The sequence below is a fragment of the Bufo gargarizans genome, chromosome 4 (genome assembly GCF_014858855.1).
Source record: "Bufo gargarizans isolate SCDJY-AF-19 chromosome 4, ASM1485885v1, whole genome shotgun sequence".
Lineage (NCBI taxonomy): Eukaryota > Metazoa > Chordata > Amphibia > Anura > Bufonidae > Bufo > Bufo gargarizans.
Genome location: NC_058083.1, coordinates 511,023,088 through 511,048,505, shown reverse-complemented (window position 1 = coordinate 511,048,505; position 25,418 = coordinate 511,023,088). Strand labels below are relative to the sequence as shown.

At 44.8% G+C, this 25,418-nt stretch overlaps 1 protein-coding gene across 1 annotated transcript in view; it reads right to left on the bottom strand.

Moving 5' to 3' along the window:
* The window catches only part of IARS2 (isoleucyl-tRNA synthetase 2, mitochondrial), an 80,907-nt gene that overhangs the window by 24,233 nt on the left and 31,256 nt on the right, over positions 1-25,418 (bottom strand). Inside the window, exons 13-14 of the mRNA XM_044289491.1 lie at positions 2,546-2,648; positions 1,670-1,766 (exon numbers count right to left, since the gene is read on the bottom strand). Coding sequence (XP_044145426.1) covers positions 1,670-1,766; positions 2,546-2,648 — 200 coding nt within the window. The remainder of the gene's footprint in view (positions 1-1,669; positions 1,767-2,545; positions 2,649-25,418) is intronic.

The window sequence follows — 25,418 nt, the reverse complement described above, 5'->3', positions numbered from 1 at the left end:
TCAGTGCTCAGCGGACATGTCAGCAGATATGGGTGTCGTAAACCACCAATTACCCTGTTAAAAATTAAGCAAACATAACCATGTGTACTTAGAATCCGATCTGCCGGCGGCGTCACAGGGACGGGGGTTTACAGCCATTAAGGTTCCTACCTAATAATATCCGGAGCTGGTAATAATACGAACACCAGACTGCAGGAACCCCCACAGATCCCAAGATGGAGGCTGCGGAGCGCTTTCACTTGTCGATTTCCATAACTTCCATTAATTTCAATAGGGAGACACCATCTAATTTCCTATGAAGACTGGGACTAAAGCTGGCCTGTTCTCTGGATGGTGGAAGGATAGTGTAAAGCTCCTTCGGATAGGCCATCAATTTAAGATTGGTGAGGGTCCAACTCATGGCACCCTTAAAGGGGTATTCCTTCGGCACTCCAGCTATGGTGAAACTACAACTCCCAGCATGCTCCATTCATTTCTATGGAGTTCTGAGAACAGCCAAGGAAGCGTATATCTTGGGAGTTTTAGTTTCATCACAGCTGGAGTGCCGGAGGTTAGCCACCACAGTCCTAGGATACGCTATTAATGTCAGATAGGAGTCCCAGAGGTAGGACCCGTACCTATCTCTAGAAAAGTGTAGGAGAGCGTACCGTGCAATAGCGGCCACCTTCCATTCACTTCTGTGGCTCAGCTACTTCTGGCTACTTCATAGAGGTGAATGGAGAGGTGGCCGCGCATGCACGGTGCGTTCTGCATTCACTTCTATGGAGGTTCAAAAAACAGCCGAACGTGCACTCCCTCGGCTATTATTGGAACTCCCATAGAAGTGAATGGAGAGCATGACGTGGACATAGGAGCAGATCCCAGAGGTGGGACCCGCACCTATCTGACATTCGTGGTATATTCTAGCGATATGCCACAACCCCTTTGACCATCAGTAAACTATAGGGCTGTGGTCACTGGAATAGGACTAAGCTGCAGCTCTCTGCAGTACCAGACGCAACCACTAAAAGAAGTATGGCGCTATGCCAGGGAAATAACGAGGAGGCCTCGGCACTTTTCAGAGCAGCAAGACACATCAATCAGCTGATTGGTGGCGGTTATGGGTAATAGACACCCACCAATCTGATATTAATGGCAGATTCTAAGTGTAAACCAGCAATATCAAAGTCCAAGAAACCCAGAACACACAGGCACTAATAAATCACATTCACGCCTATAATAGATGTGTCTATGGTGTCAAAACAGATTTCCATTAAATTTTTACTCCATATTCAGCACATGCGCCTGATGCACTTGCTGAAGTAATCCACAGGCCCTGTACGCTTAGCACCCGCCAAAAACTGTAGGCCTGTATGGATGGGAATATCTTTTTTTCATAGATAGGAAATCGTAAAAGCAAGATGTGAACATGGCCTAGTATGCAGTTAAACCGAAACAGATCAATGGCAGGGGTCTCCATCCAGTGGTCCGCAACCTATTGCAAAGCTACAACTCCCATCAGGCCCTGAAAGCAACAGAGACCACTGCCAGACGTGGAAATGCCACTGATCTATATTGGATTACCTACATGGTGCACGATTGGAGTTGCTGTGGGGAAACAACTGCTGTAAGGTGACACATGAGCGCTGCTGACAAATCTAAAGATACGTAAAGCTGGGGAGGCTCATACCTTCCAAAACATGGGCCCATGAGGTTCCACTGTCAAACCAGATGTCCAAAACGTCTCGGCCCGGCTCAAAATCAAGCGCATTGGCAGTGCTGCCAGCCTGGAAAACACGGGAAGAAACAGAAAAAAACACTGCGTATAAGTAACATTCATATGATTTATATAAGTGGGACTGGGAAAGCGAAGGCTGATGGGTCTGATGAGTCTCCACTGAAGTCCATGAAGAGTGAGACACAGGCGAGTCAGTTACTTATAGAGCGTTTTATGGGATACCTGAGTCTTGGGAGTCTAATCAATGGGACCTTTGGCAACCCAAACAACAAAAGGACCACAGCGGGCCTGTGTGCTTTATTCTGCAGCTCATTCCTATTCACTTTAAGGCCTGAGCTACACTGAGACTTTATGTAGCGCTACTGATTGATTTTAACTATTGAATGACAGCTGCAGTCCACAAGACAGCATTTTAACTAAATTCATTCAATTAGTTAAAATCAATCAGTTGCGCTACAAAAAGTCGCTGTGTAGCCCTAGCCTAAGGCCCCATGCACACAACAGTTTTTTTGGTCCGCATCCAATCCGCATTTCATTGGGATGCAAAAAATTGCAGACAGCACACAGTGTGCTGCCTGCATTTACGGTATACGTCCATTCCGTCGCCCTACAAGAAAGATAGAACACGACCTATTCTTGCCAATTTTTAGGAAAAGAATAGGTAATTTTAACACAGGGCGGGACGTGCAGAATGGCGAAATGCGGAGGGTACACGTCCGGTATCTGTGTTTTTGCAGATCTGCAATTTGTGGGCTGCAAAACAGATACGCTCGTGTGCATGAGGCCAAATGGGAATACTAGCAGGTGGTGCCTGGATGATGTAGATACCTTCTGAAGCACGGACGTAGGAAGCAGTTCTTCTATGGGATGCGTCCACCACACATCACTGCCATGCTGCTCCACCAGTTTAATGACATGACCGACAGTGTGCCTGTGGGGAGAGATTGGAGATGTTAGACAACAGCTATATACAGGAGGAACAGGCCATGTAGACTGCTGTGCGGCCAGGAGGATGGTAACGTAAGTGACATCTGAACAGCATTCAGGATGACGTCCCCCCCGACAGCTCCACCATTCTAATGGCTAATGCAAGCACGCTACAATATACTATAGTAAACCTAGTATAGAGACAGTCCTGGATGCAGAATGCCATGAAAATTCAATATGTCTGATCCTTTTGTTCTCACGGTTGATAAGCCGCCGCCAGAAGTGTCTGGTACCAGCTTATTATACTCTCCCTACTGAGTGTACAAGTATCCTCACCCGGGCAGTGCCCAGCATGAGTGTGTGTGTCACAGGGATCAGAAGTAATAGCTGTGGGCCAAGACGAGCACATAAAAATCATTTAGGGGGAAATGGGAACTCTTAGGGTCCTCTTGCCAGGCCTGATATGGGGCCAAACTTAGCGCCAGTTAACAATATAACAAGTCAATTGGCGCTCATTTACGAGGCCGAGACAACATGCATGGAGGAGGAGGAGGAGTGACTGTACGACGATTGTTTGTCCCCCATACACTTTGCATACTCTCAGTGGCAGTGGTGGTGGTGGGGTTTGATGGTCCCAATCATTGTGTAATGGGCTTGGTGTGGTTATATATGCACTTCTTCCATGTCCTCGGGGGATGCCTGCAGGGTGAGTGATCCTGTTCATGGTGACCCTTCGCCCCGATCTTCCCGGCACAGACAGTCATCTGCAGGGGTGTATTCTTCTGCTGTTTGCTTTGCGCTATCTGTAGATATTTGTGTGTGTGCTCCTTGATCTGTCAAAGGTTCTTGAATCATAAATATAAACTGAGCGGCCATAAAGGGATTACTTCCTGCAGCGTCTGATCGCTCGTGGGGTCTACTGACGGGACTCTGCTGGGGGTTATCAGCTATGACTTTAAAGGGGGTTTTGCAAAATTGCTTATTGACTGGTATGCCTAATATAAACTATCTATGGTCGGGAGTCAATCTTAAAGTGAGTCTGTCACCATGACGGTGCATTTTAAACAGTTCCCAGTGCACTGTAGTTTTGCTACTCCTATTTCCAAATGTGCTGTTCCCTCTAATTTTTGTCCCCTAAAATCAGGTTGTAATCAAAAATGCAAGGGGCTGCGACTATTGGCAGCGGAGCCCACCCGTAACCATTCGAATTGAGCCCTGCTCTTCTCCCTCCTCGCCTCTCGCCTTTTCTCCACTCCCTCCACTCCTGACGTCCTCAGGCCTCCACTGCATATCTTGTCCCTGTCTGTGCCTGCGCCCTTCTGTAGGTCGCGGCTTCAACAAATTAAGTTTGAAATCGAAGCTAGTTTTTAGTGGGGTTGGTAGAAATGTACCGACTCCAGCTTAAAGGGGTTCTCTGGGAATTAAGAAAATGAAAGTACTTAAATGTTACTTCATGATAAATATATTCCCAAATAGCTTTCATTAGTTATACTGGCTTCTTTTGTCTGGGGAACAATCATTTGGAGAAATAAAATGGCTGCCATCCTATTAGTAGACACAAAACCTGTCCTAATCACACAGTAGGACAAGTTACTTCACAACACTGAGGTAAAGAGCTGCCTCATCCTCCTCTCTGCTCTGCTTGTCAGGGATTATGATCCTGAATACAGGTGAAGCTCTGTGGGAATGGAGATGATAGAGACATGAGAGGAAGTGGGGATGTGGCTAATGAGCAGCATCGCTTGTATGCAGTCTCCATTACCACAGCCCCACATTACCACAATCTGTCCTGTCCATCCTCTCTGTAATAATCCCCAGAGATACGGCTAAAGCAGCTGTATTCAGAATCATAATCCCTGACCAGTAGGGTAGAGAGGAGGATGAGGCAGCTCCTTACCTCAGTGCTGTGAAGTAATTTGCCTTCCTGTGTGGACAGGTTTTGTGTGTTCTAATGGGATTGCGGCCATTTTGTTTCCCCTGATGATTGCTCCCCAGACAAAACAAGCCATTATAACTAATGAAAGGTATTTGGGAATATATTTATTATAAAGTAATATTTAAGTATTTAAATTTTTTTTAATTCCCAGAGAACCCCTTTAAAAAGATTATTATATGCTATTACTATTGTGTGACTAATTTATTAAAAGGGTTTTCCGGGATTTTATTTACTGATTACCTATGCCTCAGAGGCATCAGAGCTCCTGTGATAGCCACGGCCTTCTCTCTGCTTTTCCTAGGCCGAGCGATATCATGTTCATCGTTCATGTGGCCTAGGAGCAGCACAGCATGATACCAAGCACAGCCACTATACAATGTACGGAGCTGTTCTTGGTAGGCTGCGAGAAGGCCGCAGCACTCACAGGCCTTCTAAAAATAGCTGATTGGTGGGGGTCCCGCATGTCAGACCCCCACCAACCAGATACCGATGACCTATCCAGAGGATAGGTCATCAGTAAAAAACCCTTTATCATTTAAAAAGCACAGTGATAAGCAGGGTGTTCTAGTGGTAATAGATAATCAGTTCTCATCTATCTTGTGTTCTCTCCTGTCCTTATACTATACACAGTGATAAGCAGGATGTTCTAGTGGTGATAAATAATCAGTTCTCATCTCTCCTGTCCTTATACTATACACAGTGATAAGCAGGATATTCTAGTGGTGATAATCAGTTCTCACCTCTCCTATGTTATTTTCTGTCTCTTATATTATAAACAGTGATAAGCAGGATGTTCTAGAGGTGATAATTAATCAGTTCTCATCTTTCCTGTCCTTATACTATACACAGTCATAGGCAGGATATTCTAGTGGTGATAGATAATCAGTTCTCACCTCTCCTGTGTTCTCTCCTATTATACTATAAACAGTGATAAGCAAGGTGTCCTAGTGGTGAAAATCAGTTCTCACCTCTCATGTGTTCTCTCTTGTCCTTATACTATAAAACAGTCATAAGCAGGGTGTCCTAATGGTGATAGATAATAAGTTCTCACCTCTCCTGTATTCCCTCCTGTCACTTACACTAGGCATCTTTATGCTGCTCTGAGGCTCTTAGTTACAATACCTGAAACTGTGCTGCGCATGCTGTGTAGTGACAACCAGAGGAGGTAGTTCACTGCTGGGCATGCCTGCAGTCAACTTAGAGCAGCAAGACGGAACAGGAAGACAGCATTAAATGTGTTGTCCAGGAATAAGTATCTTTTCCCAGGCTCCCACAGCCTGCCTCCGCTATGCAAAAATTCATACTTACCTACTACCCGCCGTCTCCCATATCTCAATCTTTCAGTCTGCAGCTTGTTTAATTCGTCCCCAGTACAGGCATGATCATCTGCTCCGTTGCAGCCAATACCTGGTTTCAGTGGTGATGTGTTTCTTGTAGACACGTCACCGCTGAATCCAGTAATTGGCTGTAGATGAGTAGATGATCACGCCCATGTTGGGGAATAAGTAAAAAGCCACATACCATAAGATGGACACATGAAAGTCAGAGCGCAGGACCGGAGCTGCGGGTAGCCGGTATTAAGGGGGTTTTGTCACTTCAGCAAGTGGCATTTATCAAATAGAAAAAGTTAATACAATGCACTTATTAATGTATTGTGATTATCCATATTGCTTCCTTTGCTGGCTGGATCAATTTTTCCATCAAATTATATACATAGACTGGTGCTTTTTTATAGTTAGCAAGCACAGCCACGCTGATGGATTGCAGGGTGGTCATAACCATGGAAACGAGCAGTGCATAATGAGATGGAAAAATGAATCCATCCAGCAAAGGATGCAATATGGATAATCACAATACATTAGTAAGTGCCTGGTATTAACTTTCTCTACATGATAAATGCCATTTAGCAAAGTGATAAACACTCCTTTGATCTTCCCATAGTGGAGGCAGGCTGCGGGGCACCTGTGAAATGTCATTTATTCCCAAACAACCCTTTTAAGCACTGAATACAGAATATAGTAGGTGCATTATTTACATGTTTCTTTTATTCCCATTTACGCTTGCATGGGATTCTCTGCATTTCCAGGCCATATATATACACATTCAGAGATTTCTTACAATTATTAAAAGGGTTCTCCGGGTTCAGGGCTAAACCTGGATATAAGCTTTTCTTTATTCCTTGACTGTATATGAGTGGAGCATCGGAGCACTCCACAGCTATGTCTACATACGTGAAGGGGTTAAAAGGTTAATAACCATCTTATAAAGTGATGGCGTACCGTTAGAATGGATGCGTGGAAACCGTGTCAATTCTTATTTTCCATGAAACATAATTGCGTAATAATGGTGCGTTTTCCAATAAAAACCTATGCGGGAGATTTACTATTTGCAGCAAAAACTGGCTTGCACCGCATTAATTAACTGACACTTTTTTCGCGACTCGTCTGGAAAATGGGTGTGGCTTATATCCGACAATCTGCGCTATAAAATGCGGTACACAAGTAGGTGGTGTACCGTTCGATTAGACAGTCTACAGGTGCAGCAGATTTATCATCCAGCACCCGGATCCAAATACTTTTGTAATTGCATGTAATTAAAAATTGGGCATAACCACTGAGTTATTTAATAAAATCTATCTGTATAGCGCCACCTGCTGTTTGCTTTTTTCTTCTGCTCACTACATACAGGTGCACACATACCCTCATACATATACGGCATTATGTCTTCCTGACCCGCCACACCCAGCGCGAGGATTCCTGTGCATTCCTGCACTTTTACACCATACAAGTGCACAAACAGGTTCATCCTCTTACTGGTACTGAACTTGACAGACAGTTGTCTTTGCTCAAAAATATGTTTTACAGGATCTATATGAGAATGCGTCCACATGTATGACCGCTACAGTCGGCTGAAATGCGTAAGCCGTTTAATGGACGTTACTTAATAAAGGATAATGCTTTTATGAATCATGACGTATCCCTCTTGGTCTTATACAGACTGCAGCTTGAACACGCTCCGGACCCGTGCAGTGGACTGAGCTAATATTACACGTTCTTTGATGGTTCTTTCCTTGCACAGTTTTACGTCCACGCAGGGATTTTTGGTGCAGATTTGCACCTGAAAAATACACACGGGTACATTTTAAAGGGGTTTTCCCCAGGATACATCATGGATATCAGATCGGTGGGGTCCAACACCTGGCAACCCCCACCTGGGCACCAGCTGAAAACTATACAGTGTACGGAGCTGGAAGTTTAAATGAGTACTGTTTAACTGATGACTTATTCTTTGGATAGGATATCAGTATCTGATTGGTGGGGGTCCCGGATCAGCTGTAGGAGAAGGCACCGGTGCTCGCAGCAGCAATGTGGTCTTCTCACAGCTCTTCCTAGGCCATTGGCGTCACGTTCATCAGTCACGTGGCCTAGGAGCAGCTGAGCTCCATAGAAATGAATGGGGCTTAGCTGCGATACCAAAAACAGCCACTATTCAATGTACGGCGCTGTGCCTGGGGATCAGACAGAAGGCCGTGGCGCTACTGTGAGCACCAGTGAGTCCCGGTTTGTACTGGTGATCTATCCAGAGGAAAAATAAAAATCTCGGAAAACCCCTTAAACTGCGCAACCTGTGATACACAATAAAATCAAATGGGTTGCCTCAGATTAGTAAAACATGGTTGTTTTCTTCCAGAAACCGTCCCACGTCTGTCCACGGCTGCTGTGAAAAAATGGCATGTCATTTCTTTAAAGCGTTTTTTTATGTATCTGGAAAAGGCATGTTCCCGGAGGCAGATTCCCTTGTGATCTGCCACTGATTTTTCAGCACACGTGTGAACAGAACATAGTCTTTGGGTATAGGGCCACGTGTATCGGCCGCTGACGGGCAGCTCACTGTTTGTCACAGTTTGGCATGTATATAGCAGCTTATACCTGCAAAACCAGGCGGCAACAATCACTGCTAAAAGCCGTATCAAACAGCACGCGGAGGCAGCCTTCAGTCCCACTGCGGACAGGCCGGATACACACCGAATACTACAGGTAAACAGAACTCAATGTCTGCGGCTTACTGTTGAATTGGAGCTGTGCAATTATTTTAGGGTGCAATTTGGACGCAAGTTGGTTGCAATTTAAAATGTGCAACACTAACGCAGAGATCAGCAACCTCCAGCACTCCAGCTGCTTTGAAACTACAACTCCCAGCATGCACACTGTTATTGTAACTCCCACAGAATTGAAAAGAAGGATTCTGGGAGTTGTAGTTTCAGAACAGATGGAGTGCCGCAGGTTGCTGATCCCTGCACTAAAGCAAAAAAACTAAGTTGTAGACATGTCACAGGTAAGTCTTGCCAGTTTGGATTTTTTGCCACTAGTGTGTCGCATCACATCGCGAGCGGCAGTGCGACCACACTGACAACCATTACTTGCCAAGTTACAAGGAGACTTTGCGATCTTGGTATCGCATGATCTAAGTCGCTGGGTAGCCCTGATCTCATAAATCCGTCATCAGCAGCCTGTTGATGGTTTCCATGCAGTTAGAGAAGGCATCAAAGCACAAAAGGGGGAACAAACTGCCAGCGCTGGACTAGACCATGCGCAACTGGTAAGGCGCCATTCGGATGGCTGCACTGCACCAGCCCTGGTCACCACCTGGAACCCTGGCAGGTCTACCTACCCACCCTTACTGGACCGGACAGTTCTACGCAGATCTTAGGAGCACCAGCCTACAGGAAAGCTGAGTGATCACAGTTATGTCTGCATACGTTTTCTGCCTAGTCGTGCACTCCACATACTTAGACTTCCTTTCAGGACTCTGGAAAAGCTGTGTGACAAGTTCAGAAACGACTATAATGGCTGCCATATTGGTTTGTCTATTACGTGCATTTGCACTGCAAATCCGTCATGAATTTAGAAATTAGTCGAACCACTATCTAAAACCTGTGCTGCTTCTCTCTAAAATGGCAGGACCTACCACAAATGGTCCCGGGAAGGGCTACCAGTGACAGAGTCATGGGCACACAACTAATCCCAAGATACCACAGAACACCTTCAGAAGGTCCTGTGAGGCCAAAGCCTCGCCAGGTCAGGTCAGCACGAGGGGGACCCCCTGCAATATTAGGCAGGAGATTGGTGTACAAATAAACAAATTTCGTGGTCATTCCTGGACTCCATGACCTGGGTGCCCCACTCCTGATGGTAATCTAGATACCAGTCTGATCTGCGCCTCTCCATCTAATGCAGCCCATATACTTAATGCTCTGAATTATTTAATACCCGTATGTGTAGTCAGCCTTCAATTAAGAAAAAAAAAAAAGAAAAAAAAAAAAAAATGGAAGGTGAAAAAGAAAAAAAAAAAGAAAAAAAAATTAAATATATCAAACCCTTTCCTGGAACTTATCGAGCTGAAATCTGCCAGCTCCTCTCTTCAGTATCAGAGTCCATAAAGGCGAGGGTGATAAGGGCCCTTGTAAAACTTTGCCCTAAGCATATAAAGCCTATCAGCCAGGGTTTACGTGTCAATGTGCTGTCTCCGTGCGCTGCGTGGATCTACGCTTCCGTGACAGCAGCCAATCGCTGGGACACTGATGAAGACGGGGAGGTAATCGTGCCGGAGGCAAACTAAGGACGATTGCTAGGCAATAACGAGATGAGAAACAGTTTCCTGGTCTTCAGTGTTGGTGTGTCAAGGGAGGAATGTGCCGCTTCTCGCTCCTGCGCTGACTCAGGTAGGTGGCCGTTGATGCTGACTGCACCTTGAGACCCATATTCAACCATATTCAATGCACGTCTCCGTGTAACATGTCTGAGCTCACCTCCATTACCTGTGCAGTTAGGTGCAGGCTACTGCTCCCTGTTATCAGCCATTTGCGAGCCGATATCAGACCCAGCTATGGGATTCTGACCCTATCCTACCTCCATTAGGCATTTTTCTCTGTTATCAGCTCTTTCAGACGGTGCGAGCAAACGCTTCCTCTGCACAAGTCATACTGTAATGCTACCATCTTAAAGGGCCCCTATCTTACCTTTGTTTTCTCCCCAGCTGAACGCAAGCTGTTATTCCCAGTTATCGGCCATTTATTTCATTTTTGAGGAAGGCTGACTGTAAGGTTCTTTAACGGGACGCTTACTGGAAGTTCAGACGCAGCCCTGCCCCCACGATCGATATTTTCTATGTGAGGCGGGTATTAGCAGCCAGCAAAGCTCCAGGCTGGGTGCAGCAAACCAGGGGTTAACACTCCCTGCTAAAGCTTGTGGTTCGCCGGATGCATAAGACACCGGCATCTCGGAGGCTCAAGTGTAAACTTGGCAATGCTGAAGGGACAGATGGTTAACCCTTCCCCTACTGCAACCCGGCGTGGGCTTTCTTTTCACTGAAGGCAGGGTGTTGGCGGTATATTTGTAGTTGTTAACCCTTCAGCACGCAGGGTGTGACTTACTGGCCGTCCGGACTTGTGATCTGAAGTGTTCACTATTGATCTTGTTTTACAGGTGTGTCAACAAGCGGGACAAAGGCAGAGCGATCCGGCGGGCTACGACATCTACGCAGTGGGAGCAGACTGTAGTGTGTATCAGGTGTAACAGCAACTCCATGTGGACTGCTCAGGATTCCAGTGGAGATGCTGTTACTTTTGATGGGCACTTGCTGGTCATCAACGGGACCTTTTGAAGTGTTTCAGGGGCTAAGCACGGGGCACGCTGGGAGTTGTAGTTACACAACAGCCGGGCAGCTGGAAGACCACTGAGCGAATGCAAAGAGCACAACGTACAGGGAACACGTTCCAGTTGAGTAACCAGGAAGATGACCTATGAATTGACAGCCGCTTGGGTCACGTATGTGTCTGTCATTTCTGTAGGCCAAAATTCTGATTACCGTCCTCAGCGCTACATAACTGGGATTTGTACGTGCAGATTTATGCAGAGAATTTACGGCGGTATTTGCTAAAATAAATGATTTATTGTGAACCTGTATTACTGTAGTATATAACTGCTCAAAGTAATCATGGTGTGTAAATGCCACCAAGCACTTTGCCATTATCTGTACCTTCATGCAATTTTGCAGCAAATTAAATAAATGAATGAAAAGTTATGTTTGTGGCAAAAAATCTGATTCAAGTAAAGCCTGAGGTGCACAAATCCTCCTAAAAGAAAATGCATATTATATATACATGCACATAACAGGTTTCGGTTATACCCTCTATCTACCTCTAAGTGCGGGGCACTATCATCACTCCTAGGCAGCACGTGTTCTGTTTGACACCGATCTTTCCTTTACCCCCTATATTCAAAGGCTTGCCCGCTCATGCCGCCTGCACCTCAAAAACAACTCTAGAATCTGCCCCTTTTTAACTGTGGAAACAACAAAAACTCTCATTTGTTGCCCTGATCCTTTCCAGTCTTGTTTACTGTAACTAATTACTAATTAGCCTCCCAATCACTATACTCTCCCCTCTATCCTGAACGCAGCCGACAGGCTCATCTATCTGTCTAGCCGCTACTCAGATGCCGCCAAGCTGCCTGTCGCTACTCCAATGCTTCTGCCCTGTGCCAGTCACTAATCCTATACCTCTGCCTTGTGCCAATCACTACTACAATATTTCCATGCTGTGCCAGTCATTGCACTGGTTGCCAATACATATCGGATTCAATTGAAACTTTTCATTCTCATCCACAAAGCTCTCCACAGTGCTGCACTCCTGCATCTCCTCCCTCATTTCTGTCTACCATCCTACCAATGCTCTACACACACAAAATAACTTACTGGTTGCCAATACATATCGGATTCAATTGAAACTTTTCATTCTCATCCACAAAGCTCTCCACAGTGCTGCACTCCTGCATCTCCTCCCTCATTTCTGTCTACCATCCTACCAATGCTCTACACACACAAAATAACTTACGACTGACATCCACCATAATTCGAACCTCTCATTCCCTTCTCCTGAGCTGCACCAGTTATCTGGAACACCCTGCCCAGGCAATTAGGTTAATTCACGAATTCCTCAGTTTTAGACGTTACCTAAAAACACATCTTTTTAGGGGGTGGTCTATCACATCCTCTAATCTAAATCATCACTCCCCCCCCCCCCCCCACACACACACACTCCCCTTCAGCATCATTCTTCTAATTGTTGACTAGTTTGTTGCTATGTAAGGTATGACTGTTTGTACATGAACCCTCTTATTGTAAAGCGCTGGCGCTGCATAAATAAAGATTATTAATATAGGGTATGTTCACACAATGGTATTTTATGCAAATTTTGGAGAGTATTGTGATGTTTTCATTTGGAATCCATGATTAATGAAAATCTGCCCTAAAAATTCAAGCAAATTTCTGCAGCGAATTCCACATCAGGTTTTTTTCAACACGACTAGAAAATCATGTGAATGTAGACATACGGTATATTCATCAGGCCTAATTATACAAAAATACCTCTGTGATCCAGACGCCAGGAAACATTTGATTCAGCACGTGGTCTGATTAGCTGCAGGGGATAATTACAACAACAATATACAACCACTCATCTTTTTACTTAGTAAAATAAAGGCAGCCCCTAAATAGGGGGCACATTGTATCCCAGATGGGAAAAAGGGTCGATAACATGTAGAAAAGTTCCTGTATTCCTCTATCCCCTGGAGTCAGTGGAGATTGCATGCGGTAGAGATGACAGTAAGAGACTGTGATTGGTACGAGAGGTGATAACATGAAGAAAAGCTCCTGTATATGCCTCTTCTGGAGGGTAACTGGAGGCTGTACACTGGGAGACATAACAGTATAGAGCTTTGATTGGTAAGAGCTCCTGTATATGCCTCTTCTGGAGGGTAACTGGAGGCTGTACACTGGGAGACATAACAGTATAGAGCTTTGATTGGTAAGAGCTCCTGTATATGCCTCTTCTGGAGGGTAACTGGAGGCTGTACACTGGGAGACATAACAGTATAGAGCTTTGATTGGTAAGAGCTCCTGTATATGCCTCTTCTGGAGGATAACTGGAGGCTGTACACTGGGAGACATAACAGTATAGAGCTTTGATTGGTAAGAGGGGTGATAACATGAACAAAAGCTCCTGTATATGCTTCTTCTGAGGGTCACTGGAGGCTGCACATGGGAAGAGATTACATTACCAGGCTGTAAATGGTAAGAAGGGCAAGGATGAAAAGCTCTCGGATCCAGTCATAGGGTCACTGGAGGCTGTGCAGGGGGAGAGATAAGAGTAGCAGACTAGGATCTTTATTTGTGATGTACGATGCAGCTTCGCTGCGCCCTTACAGGACACAGAACCAGGAAGACGACCTTTTCACGCTGCTCCTCAACAGTGAATACTATTTTGGTGTAATTGGTGCTAATGTATAATCTTTCTTGATGGTTTGGAAGTCCGCTAGTTCTTTCACAAAGCAGCCAATGTGAAGAAGCTGAGCTGCAGTGTAAATAACAGGGGAGGGAAAAAGCAGCAGCCAAAGCCTCTGATGAAACAGTAGGTGGATTTCAGACTAAAGTAGACAATGCAGTTAAGCTACAGCCACTAATCATTGCTGTTCTGTAATGGGCAAGAGCTAAAAAGCAGCCACAATTTAGGGTAATAAATAGCAGTTCACCATAATGCACCAAGGCCTAGGAATGATAGTCCTTGGTTAGAGGGGTGGTAACATGAAGTAAAGCTCCTGTATATGCCTCTTCTGGTGGGTAACTGGAGGCTGTACAGTGGGAGACATAACAGTATCAAGCTTTGATTGGTAAGAGGGGTGATAACATGAAGAAAAGCTCCTGTATATATAATCACTAATCCAAAATAATGACTATTGGAACTCACAACTGTATTTTCCTCTGTGCTTAGCACACTGAGCAATCCATTTCTATGGGACCATGCAGGCATTCATTTTTGCTGCGGATTCACCTGCCCGATCTGCACATTTCAGCACAGGTCCTATTCTTGTCCGTATTTGCGGAAGAGAATAGCCCTTTCTACTGATGGGAGTGAGAAAAATACGTAATACAGACTGAGACTATACATATTTGGCAGATCCATTTTTTGCAGACCGAAATACAGACACAGCCTGGGGCCTTTAAAGGTATTTTGAAGAAGTTATAGACAAATCTCCTAGACCCGGCACAATTCCTTGCACGCCGAGTACCCAAATCACACAATCCAGTGAATCAGGACTAAATCCATCCATCTTATAGTTTAGCAGAATTGGTGCAATCATATACAGATCGGATAATCCCAGGTTTCTAGGACGCAAAATAATAATCAAATAAATACTGGGGCCCATCTATCAAGTTTCATACTGTGGGACCCCCACTCCTACCTCCAGGACGGTCCCCCAAAGTGATCAGAGAGCAGCTGCGTATGCACAGCCACCCGCCACTCACCGCTATTGGAGTTACAAAAATAGCAGAGCTTAGTGCCATAGCGATGAATGGAGCGGTGGTTGTGTCTGCGAGGTGCACTCTCCATTCACCCCTATGGGACTTCTAAAAACAGCCGAGTATGCTCAGTTAGTTCCGCTTCAGAAGGAATGGGATGCAACAGCAGAAACTTATAAAGGGTTATTCAAGTTATATAATACCCCCCATATGGCTGGGCCCCTCACAGAGGTTGTACTTACCTCGCTCGCCGGCCCCGACGTCGCTTCTGATGACGGCACGGCCGTCGCTGCATCTCCCTGTCGCTCGGATGAGAATATCTGGCTTTGGGGGGGCTGCTATTGGCTGAACCCCCCTTCTCCCACAGCCATATGGGGGGGGGGCATTATAGAACTTGGATTACTCAATTAAGTTTAACACTGATACATGTAAGGGAAAATACAAGTCACCCGTACATAGTAAATGGTAATACCCTGGGTAAGGCTACTTTCACACTAGCGTTCGATCGGATCCGTTCTGAACGGATCCGATCATATTAATGCAGACGGAGGCTCCGTTCAGAACGGATCCGTCTGCATTATATTGGCATATAAAAGCTAAGTGTGAAAATAGCCTCAGACGGATCCGTCCAGACTTTCAATGTAAAGTCAATGGGGGACGGATCCGCTTGAAGATTGAGCCATATTGTGGCATCTTCAAATGGATCCGTCCCCATTGACTTACATTGTAAGTCTGGACGGATCCGCACGGCCAGGCGGACACCCGAACGCTGCAAGCAGCGTTCAAGTGTCCGCCTGCTGAGCGGAGCGGAGGCTGAACGCCGCCAGACTGATGCAGTCTGAGTGGATCCGCATCCATTCAGACTGCATCAGGGCTGGACGGAAGCGGTCGGGTCCGCTCGTGAGCCCCTTCAAACGGAGCTCACGAGCGGACAGCCGAACGCTAGTGTGAAAGTAGCCTAACACTGATATGGAAAAGGACTGAGGAATTTTAGCAACCAATGTTAGGCGGCTGCTTATGACTGCGCTAGATGACGGAGGAGTGAGAGTGGAGCTCCCGCTGTCAGACACCAGATAACAGCCTTTTTTCCTCATGGTCAAGACAAACAACAGGGAAAATAAACTGGGAGCATTCATTCTGACATGGAGAGGGATTAACTCCTTAAGGACACAGCCTTATTTCACCTTAAGGACCAGGCCATTTTTTGCAAATCTGACCAGTGTCACTTTAAGTGGTGATAACTTTAAAACGCTTTGACTTATCCAGGCCATTCTGAGATTGTTTATTCGTCACATATTGTACTTCGTGACACTGGTAAAATGGAGTAAAAAATTATAATTTTTATTTATATAAAAAATACCAAAGTTTCAATTTCTCTACTTCTATAATACATAGTAATACCTACAAAAATAGTTATTACTTTACATTCCCCATATGTCTACTTTATGTTAGGATAATTTTGGGAATGACATTTTATTTTTGGGGGACGATACAAGGCTTAGAAGTTTAGAAGTAAATCCTGAAATTTCTCAGAAATTTTTAAAAGCCAACTTTTTAAGGACCAGTTCAGGCCTGAAGTCACTTTGTGAGGCTTACATAATAAAAACCATCCAAAAATGACCCCATTCTATTAACTACACCCCTCAAGGTATTCAAAACTGATTTTAAAAACGTTGTTTACCCTTTAGGTGTTCCACAATAATAATGGAAAATAGATATACAATTTAAAAATTTCACTTTTTTGGCAGATTTTTCATTTTAATTTTTTTTTTTCCAGTTACAAAGCAAGGGTTAACAGCCAAACAAAACTCAATATTTACGGCCCCGATTCTGTAGTTTACAGAAACACCCCATATGTGGTCGTAAATTGCTGTACAGGCACACGGCAGGGCGCAGAAGGAAAGGAATGCCATACGGTTTTTGGAAGGCAGATTTTGCTAGACTGTTTTTTTTTTTACACCATGTCCCATTTGAAGCCCCCCTGATGCACCCCTAGAGTATAAACTCCAAAAAAGTGACCCCATTTTAGAAACTACGGAATAGGGTGGAACTTTTGTTGGTACTAGTTTAGGGTACATATGATTTTTGGTTGCTCTATATTACACTTTTTGTGAGGCAAGGTAACAAGAAATAGCTGTTTTGGCACAGTTTTTTTGTTATTTACAACATTCATCTGACAGGTTAGATCATGTGGTATTTTTATAGAGCAGGTTGTCACGGACGCGGCGATACCCAATATATATACAATTTTGTTTTATTTATTTACACAATGATTTCATTTTTGAAACAAAAAAAACATGTTTTAGTGTCTCCATAGTCTGAGAGCCATAGTTTTTTCAGTTTTTGGGCGATTATCTTAGGTAGGGTCTCATTTTTTGCAGGATGAGATGACGGTTTGATTGGCACTATTTTGGGGTGCATATGACTTTTTGATCGCTTGCTATTACACTTTTTGTGATGTAAGATGACAAAAAAATGCCTTTTTACACCATTTTTATTTTTTTACGGTGTTCACCTAGGGGTTTGGTCATGTGATATTTTTATAGAGTAACTTATTAAGGACGCGGCGATACCCAATATGTATACTTTTTTTATTTATGCAAGTTTTACACAATAATATTTTTGAAACAAAAAAATAATAATCATGTTTTAGTGTCTCCATATTCCGAGAGCCATAGTGTTTTCAGTTTTTGGGCGATTATCTTAGGTAGAGTCTCATTTTTTGCGGGATGAGATGACGATTTGATTGGTACTATTTTGGGGTGCATATGACTTTTTGATCGCTTGCTATTAGACTTTTTGAGATGTAAGGTGACAAAAAATTGTTTATTTAGCAGTTTTTATTTTTTACGGTGTTCATCTGTTGGGGTTAGGTCATATTTTTATAGAGCCGTTCGATACGGACGCGGCGATACCAAATATGTATACTTTTTTTTAAATGTATGTAAGTTTTACACAATAACAGCTTTTTTAAAACAAGAAAAAATTATGTTTTAGAGTCTCCATATTCTGAGCCATAGTTTTTTTTTTTTGGGGCGATTGTCTTAGGTAGGGGCTCATTTTTTGAGGGATGAGGTGACGGTTAGATTGGTACTATTTTAGTGGGCGTACGCCGTTTTGATCGCTTGCTGTTGTACTTTTTGTGATGTAAGGTGACCAAAAAATGGTTTATTTAGCCCCTTTTTTTTTTTTTTTTTTTACGGTGTTCACCTGAGGGGTTAGGTCATGTGATATGTTTATAGAGCCGGTCGATACGCACGCGGCGATACCCAATATGTCAAATTTTTTCTCCCCTATTTTGTTTTTTTACTTTATTTGGGGAAAATGATGTTTTTGTTTATTTTTACTTGAAACTTAAAGGGTTTCTACCACTTGCATATGACATATTTGGTGTTCAGACACTAGCGATCCGCTAGTGTCTGATGTACCATACAAGCTAATTATTACATTAATCCGTTCGGCCGTTTTGTCAAAAAAAAGCAGGCGCAGTGGAAATGTCTGAGCAGGGAGCGGTCAGACATTGACTGCGCCGAATGCCACGACGAACGGCGCAGGCGCGAGATTTCGGAAGGCTGAAGCAGGGGGCAGGATCGAATAGAGTTGAAGATGGGCGTGCTGGAGCGAGGCGCTGGGCGGCAAACTGCAAGGTAGACGGAGCCTCTAGGTGCTGGAAAAACGCCCGCATAGCACCTAGAGGCTCATTTGCATAAATATATAAGTGCTTTTTTTGACAAAACGGCCGAACGGATTAATGTAATAATTAGCTTGTATGGTACATCAGACACTAGCGGATCGCTAGTGTCTGAACACCAAATATGTCATATGCAAGTGGTAGAAACCCTTTAACATTTTGGGGGGTGAAAACTTTATTTTTTGTCCCACTTTGGGACTTGAACTTTTGGGGGTCTGATCCTTTATAATGCATTCCAATACTTCTGTATTGGAATGCATTGGCTGTATGAGTAATACTGTGTGTATTACTCATAGAGCTTCCAGCCTGTGAGATCCAGGGGACTGGATCTCACAGGCTTGTCACCGGAAGGCAGCGCAGATGCCTCAGGAAGGCATTGCGCTGCCTTCCATGCCATCGGGTCCCCCCTACAGCCCCACGGGGACCAGATGGCCCCACCTCCGCCCGCACAATAAAAAGCCGCAAACCGCAGGTCTGAATTGCAGCGATCGCCAACATGGGGAAGCCCCCCTGATGCACCCCTAGAGTAGAAACTCCATAAAAGTGACCCCATCTAAGAAACTACACCCCTCAAGGTATTCAAAACTGATTTTACAAACGTCGTTAACCCTTTAGGTGTTCCACAAGAATTAATGGAAAATTTGGAGATACAATTTTAAAATTTCACTTTTTTGGCAGATTTTCCTTTTTTTTTTTCCCAGTTACAAAGCAAGGGTTAACAGCCAAACAAAACTCAATATTTATGGCCCCGATTCTGTAGTTTACAGAAACACCCCATATGTGGCCGTAAACTGCTGTACGGGCACACGGCAGGGCGCAGAAGGAAAGGAATGCCATACGGTTTTTGGAAGGCAGATTTTGCTTGACTGTTTTTTTGTTTTTTTTTTACACCATGTCCCATTTGAAGCCCCCCTGATGCACCCCTAGAGTACTATGTAACCGTCTCAGTTATGCCGACACTGCTGCCATCTTGGCCGATGCGACGAGAAAACCAACTACACCTTGGAGGGGTCGTAATTGTCATTTTGCCAGGACTTCACTTCTTCCACCCTTCAGAAAAGGAGGATCCTCAACACTTTGACTGAAGAACATAGATCTAAAAGAATTCCCTACTGCTGACTCTTTCCTTTTGGGCTCCTGATTTCCTATGACGTGAAGAAACTCACTAACAGATCTCCTGAGGACCTTCCATTCGTCGAGTGCAGATGACTTCCCATGCCTGCCTCCGCTGCAGACTTGGTCTCAGGTTACGAAATCAATATCTCTCAAGATCAAGGTGTCAGTGAGGTCTTCTCACCCCTTTACTAAGGAACTAGTATTCTTATCTATTGCTAAATTCTCAGCACATGTTCCTTCATTTCATTTTGCATCTTGACCTGATAACGTGACCTTCATTTTCCAGTGTCCACATTAGTTTGGAGACGCTGAACTCTGCATTATATTAGACTACATTACTATGGTCACACATTAGAGTTCACACCTACTTTAGGCATTGTAATTCCTATCTATTTTTGTACTATGCAGCAATGTTATATCTGGCAGTCGTTCCCGGTTAGGATTTACATTGCCGCTCCCGCCCTTCCCTACATCAATCTTCAGTAACATGGTGTTTTCACTTTTATTGACTCCATGATCGACCCTGGGGGTCAGTTCCCGATCCTTAAAAGGGTCAGCAGTTTTGTACCTATGACACTGGCTGACCTGTTACATGTGCGCTTGGCAGCTGAAGGCATCTGTGTTGGTCCCATGTTCATATGTGCCCGCATTGCTGAGAAAACGGAAGTTTTAATATATGCAAATGAGCCTCTAGGAGCTACTGGGGCGTTGCCATTACACCTAGAGGCTCAGCTCTCTCTGCAACTCTGCATCATCACTCCTGACCCTGTCAAATAAATTACAGAGAGCGTGGCAGTTGCAGGCAGAGCAGAGCCTCTAGGTCGTTGCTCCGAAAGGCTCATTTACATAAATTAAAACATGATTTTTCTCAGCAGTGCGGGCACATATGAACATGCGACCAACGCAGATGCCTTCAGCTGCCAAGCGCACATGTAACACCTCAGCCAGTGTCATAGGTACAAAGCTGCTGACAGATGCTCTTAGGTCGCACTAAATTGACTAACTTATATGCGCCAAACACTCCCACTATCTACTGGCTTAAAGATGTCCTCAATAAGATATCGCTGTTTGGGGAGGGACTGTTACCGGTGGGAACTAATCTAAATATTATGCTTAAAGGGGTTCTCCCATGAATAATGTAAAAAATGAAAGTGACTACTGATTCTGTTCTCACATCTCTTGTCCTCACCTTGGTCTGTGTATCGTTTTGCTCCTTGCCGCCTGCCCCAACATCAGATCTGCTACTTGGATTACGCATGTAAACAGCCTGCCCTGACCTCGGACAGCATTCAGATTATGCCTGTTGCCACACCTCTGGGTGTATCTGACCCCCGTGGGTCAGCCGCCAACTACACCAGGACTACTCCAGGATGTAGTGGCCTGGTTGATTCCATGCAGCGAAGTCCAGATCTTTGCACACGGGTTAAAAGGTGAAAATCAGGAAACTGCACAGAGCCTTCCATTGCACAGTGAATGCACAGAAGTGAATGGGGCAGAGCTGCCATACCAATCACGGTCACTATACAATGTACGGCGATGTGCTCTGTAAGCACGGAGAAGGCTGCAGTACGCACAAGAGCGCCACTGCCTCCTCAGCTGATCAGCAGGGGTCCCGGGTGTTGGATCCCCACTGATCAGATACTGATGACCTATCCTGAGGATAGGACCCTCATCTGTTAGTGGAAGTGGAGGGAGGGCCTCTCTCTTAGGAGGACCTGTTTTGTGCAATGTTTTCATTGAGATCTGTGTAATGCTTTGTTTCTCCTGTGGAGGAGCAGTGGATGAACTGAACACTTTCTGCTGGGCTCCCCAACAGATTACAATAGTGGAGGGTCACAGCTGATGTAGACACATGTGGGGATCAATGTACCGTATCACCTCTTGTCGCAGTTCCTTATTAGTTCCAAAGTGGGCGCTGTCTGCATCTTTTCTTACTAATGACTGCAATTATTGATTTCAAATTGAAATCCTAATGTAAATTCATCTCATTCTGAGTGGTTTATGCATTATTTAGTCAGGCCATGAGACTAGGAGACATCTCCCTAATGATCTGAAGGAGGCTCGGAGTACTGACGCATTTTCCCAGCATCCTTTGAGAGGACAATGAGAAAACATCTTCTAGTGCGGCCATGCAGAGCCCATGGGACTGGGCCATCTCCATCAATCCCAGGGATGAAGGAAGCAGAAGTGCGACTGCTTCTCCATTCATACAGGTTTTTTTTTTATCATGATGTGGGGGTCCCAGCAGGTGAATCCCTACTGATGAGACACCCTATCAATATGTGATGTGTTTAAAGATATGGAAATCCCCTTTAATGGTTGCCACTTAGAGGATGGTAGAATACAAAAAAATATTCCCACATTATCTTCGGGTGACCCAGACTGGTCTGTTATCTGGCCCCTGCTGGATTTCACTGGTGCTGGATTACGTATTGTACTGTGAGCCAGAGAATGCACTTTACTGTGCACACGATCGGACCACATTGCCTATAAATTCCTGTCGGGTGACAATCTATTTCTGCTGGCGTCTCACCATCGGTGCTCAACCTTCACCTATGTTTGTACAAGGCATTGCTTCCGGAGAAGCAAGCAAATCAGTAGCGGGACAGAATAAGGCGTGACCCCATACAAAAGGGAAGAAGAGAGGCTCCAGGGCACTAGAGCAAATTTGCAAGTCAAAAATGCTGCACGTTATGTGGTTGAAGGGGCTATCCGGCTGAGCAGCAATTCTCTTCATTCTGGGGATCCGTAATTTAGCCTCCATTTTCTCATACTGACACATAATACAAGACAAGGGAAATCTGCAGGTCACAAAATAGCATGCCCAGGCAAATTTCTCCTCTCCTGAGGGTCCAACTGCTCCAGTCCCTTGTCCCTCCTCACCAGCATGTCTGAAGTAAGGAGGAGTGGAAAGGAATGGTGGTCGAGCGAATGTGCTGCCATACCATATAGCCCTATTGAGGGTCCACACGTAGCAAAAGAAATCTCAGGCAGACTTCACTGCAAACCGGTGGCAAACTCTGCGTGGTGTTATGGATTGCGCTGCAAAATCACTGCAGATTTCAACCGTATACATTGAAGGGGTGAAAACCCCCAACATAATTTACGTGCCAAGGACATGAAAATCTGCAGCATCCTCAATTTTCCAGGCAAATGTTTATGCTGTGTGTGAAACAGGGTTTCCAAGCCCCATCCACATGTACTATATTGTAATCCGTGCGGATCTACGATGCAGGATCCAAACTGCCTAATAATACCGACCATCACTTTAAAACCGCCCCTTAGTTGTAATTCGGAGACATGACGATGTTTGCAGCCTAAGCCCAGAGTTGGTGAGGCGTCCACTGAGGACTGTCCCCACATTTCGGATACTGTGGACCTCCAAAGTCACGTTGCACATTCTCCGTTATTTTGCCGATGGAAGTGATATAGCATAAAACGGCTATGAATAATGTCATCCACGCTAAATTGCCAGCAACACAGCAGTGCCCACAACGTAGCTACTGCTAAGACAGAGACGGCATGTGCCAGCTAGAGAATGGCAACTACACATGGCGGCCAGAGAAGTGTCCATACAAATATAGCAGTCACTGCTCTCATATACAGGCAATTTCAGCAGAAAAGACTGCAGATGTGTTAACTATACCAAAAACAAAAGGCCCAACTCCGCAATATACCGGTAACTACCATGTATTGCCAAGTACACACATGCCTGTGGTATAAAATGTATACAAATACCTATAAAGAACTACCAGACCGGATGGAATCAATATTATATATATTTTTTTTTAATTCATAAGAAAAATCACAATAAAACAAGTGCAGGGAAAGGGCGACATCGACCAGAGGGGGGCACAATGGTACTAATTCATACTGCTCCAGCATTCAATGAAAAATAAAGTGCAAGTGCAAATACAAACAGTGCTACAAATTACAGAGGCAGAATCAGTTACCCATAATGTGCCTCCTCCGGGATGGCGCCATGGCACGTTATGGGTAATTGATTCTGCCTTTGTAATTTGTAGCACTGTTTGTGTTTGCACTTGCACTTTATTTTTCATTGAATGCTGGAGCAGTATGAATTAGTACCATTGTGCCCCCCTCTGGTTGATGTCGCCTTTTCCCTGCACTTGTTTTATTGTGATTTTTTTTTAATGAATTTAAAAATATATATATACCCGGACAGCGCTAGAAATCCGGGGCTGTCGTACCGGGACAGCGCTAGAAATCCGGGGCTGTCGTACCGGGACAGCGCTAGAAATCCGGGGCTGTCGTACCGGGACAGCGCTAGAAATCCGGGGCTGTCGTACCGGGACAGCGCTAGAAATCCGGGGCTGTCGTACCGGGACAGCGCTAGAAATCCGTGGCTGTCGTACCGGGACAGCGCTAGAAATCCGGGGCTGTCGTACCGGGACAGCGCTAGAAATCCGGGGCTGTCGTACCGGGACAGCGCTAGAAATCCGGGGCTGTCAGGGAGAAGTGGTCCTGAGAGGTAGGCCTTTTAACTGATGCACAGTGGTCGGAAGTACTGTCTAAGGGTCCCTTGTTATCACTGTGTGAGACGCATAGACTTTAACAGCTGTACCTAATACATAGGGTATACAGGACACCCGTGTTCCTACATAAGCTGGGTATAAGTACCACGTCTAACTGACCTAAATGTGATATTCCTGAAGCGCACATACTCCACATGTTTTGGGAATGCACTGCCATAGGCCCTTTTTGGCGAATAGTACTAGATATTATCTTTAAGGTATAAAAACTAAACTTCCAGCCGAACTGTTAATATGTATACTGGGCCTGTTACAAGACGATTCCACAGAGGATATTAGTATTGGTATAAGTAGATTATTATATCAGGCTAGGAAATGAATAGCCAAATATTGGATAAGCACGACAGTACCGACTAAAGAGGAGTACATTGCACGTATGGATGGGATAATTGGACTAGAGAGGGGAGTGTATTATAAAAGAGGAACAATTAAAAGGTTTGACTCTATCCGGGGACCATGGTTACGAACGCCAGGAGGTGAATGTCTGACAAACGGTCAGGAAAACTGAGGCAGCTGGCAATGCTCCCATCCAGGTCAGAGACTGAACGGACAGGAGGGAGGGCACGTGCAGAGTTCTCCCACTGAAGTATTTAGGAGTTGTGCCTAAAAATGATTGCACTAAAATGTTTACCAGAAATTACCAAGTCAAAATACACCAGAAAATATATGAAATGAGGGAGGCCAACCATGAGGTGAGTAAAACCCCATGCTCTGGCCAGTACAGGAGGCCTTATACAGAATACCCATACTAAGATCTCCATGCAAACATGGCTGTTTTCTTCCGTACATTTGGTCACACTTGTCCACAGGCAATGTGCAATATTGCAGCAAAGCTCTGCCAACTTAAACAGAGCTGAACTGCAATACCAGACGCAACCTGTAGACAGGTGTGGCACTATTTCAAGTAGCAAATACTTGTGTTTCTCAAATCCTGTAAACCCTTTTAAACAGAGCATAAGAGCGGGATATTCCTAGTGAGACAACCCCTTCTATTCTCTACAGCAGTGGTCTCCAACCGGTGGCTGTCCAGCTATTGGAAAACTACAACTCCCAGCAGGCCTTGACAAGTTGGAGACCACTGTATCTACAGTCTGAAACAGTCTGCACATTTTTAGCAGA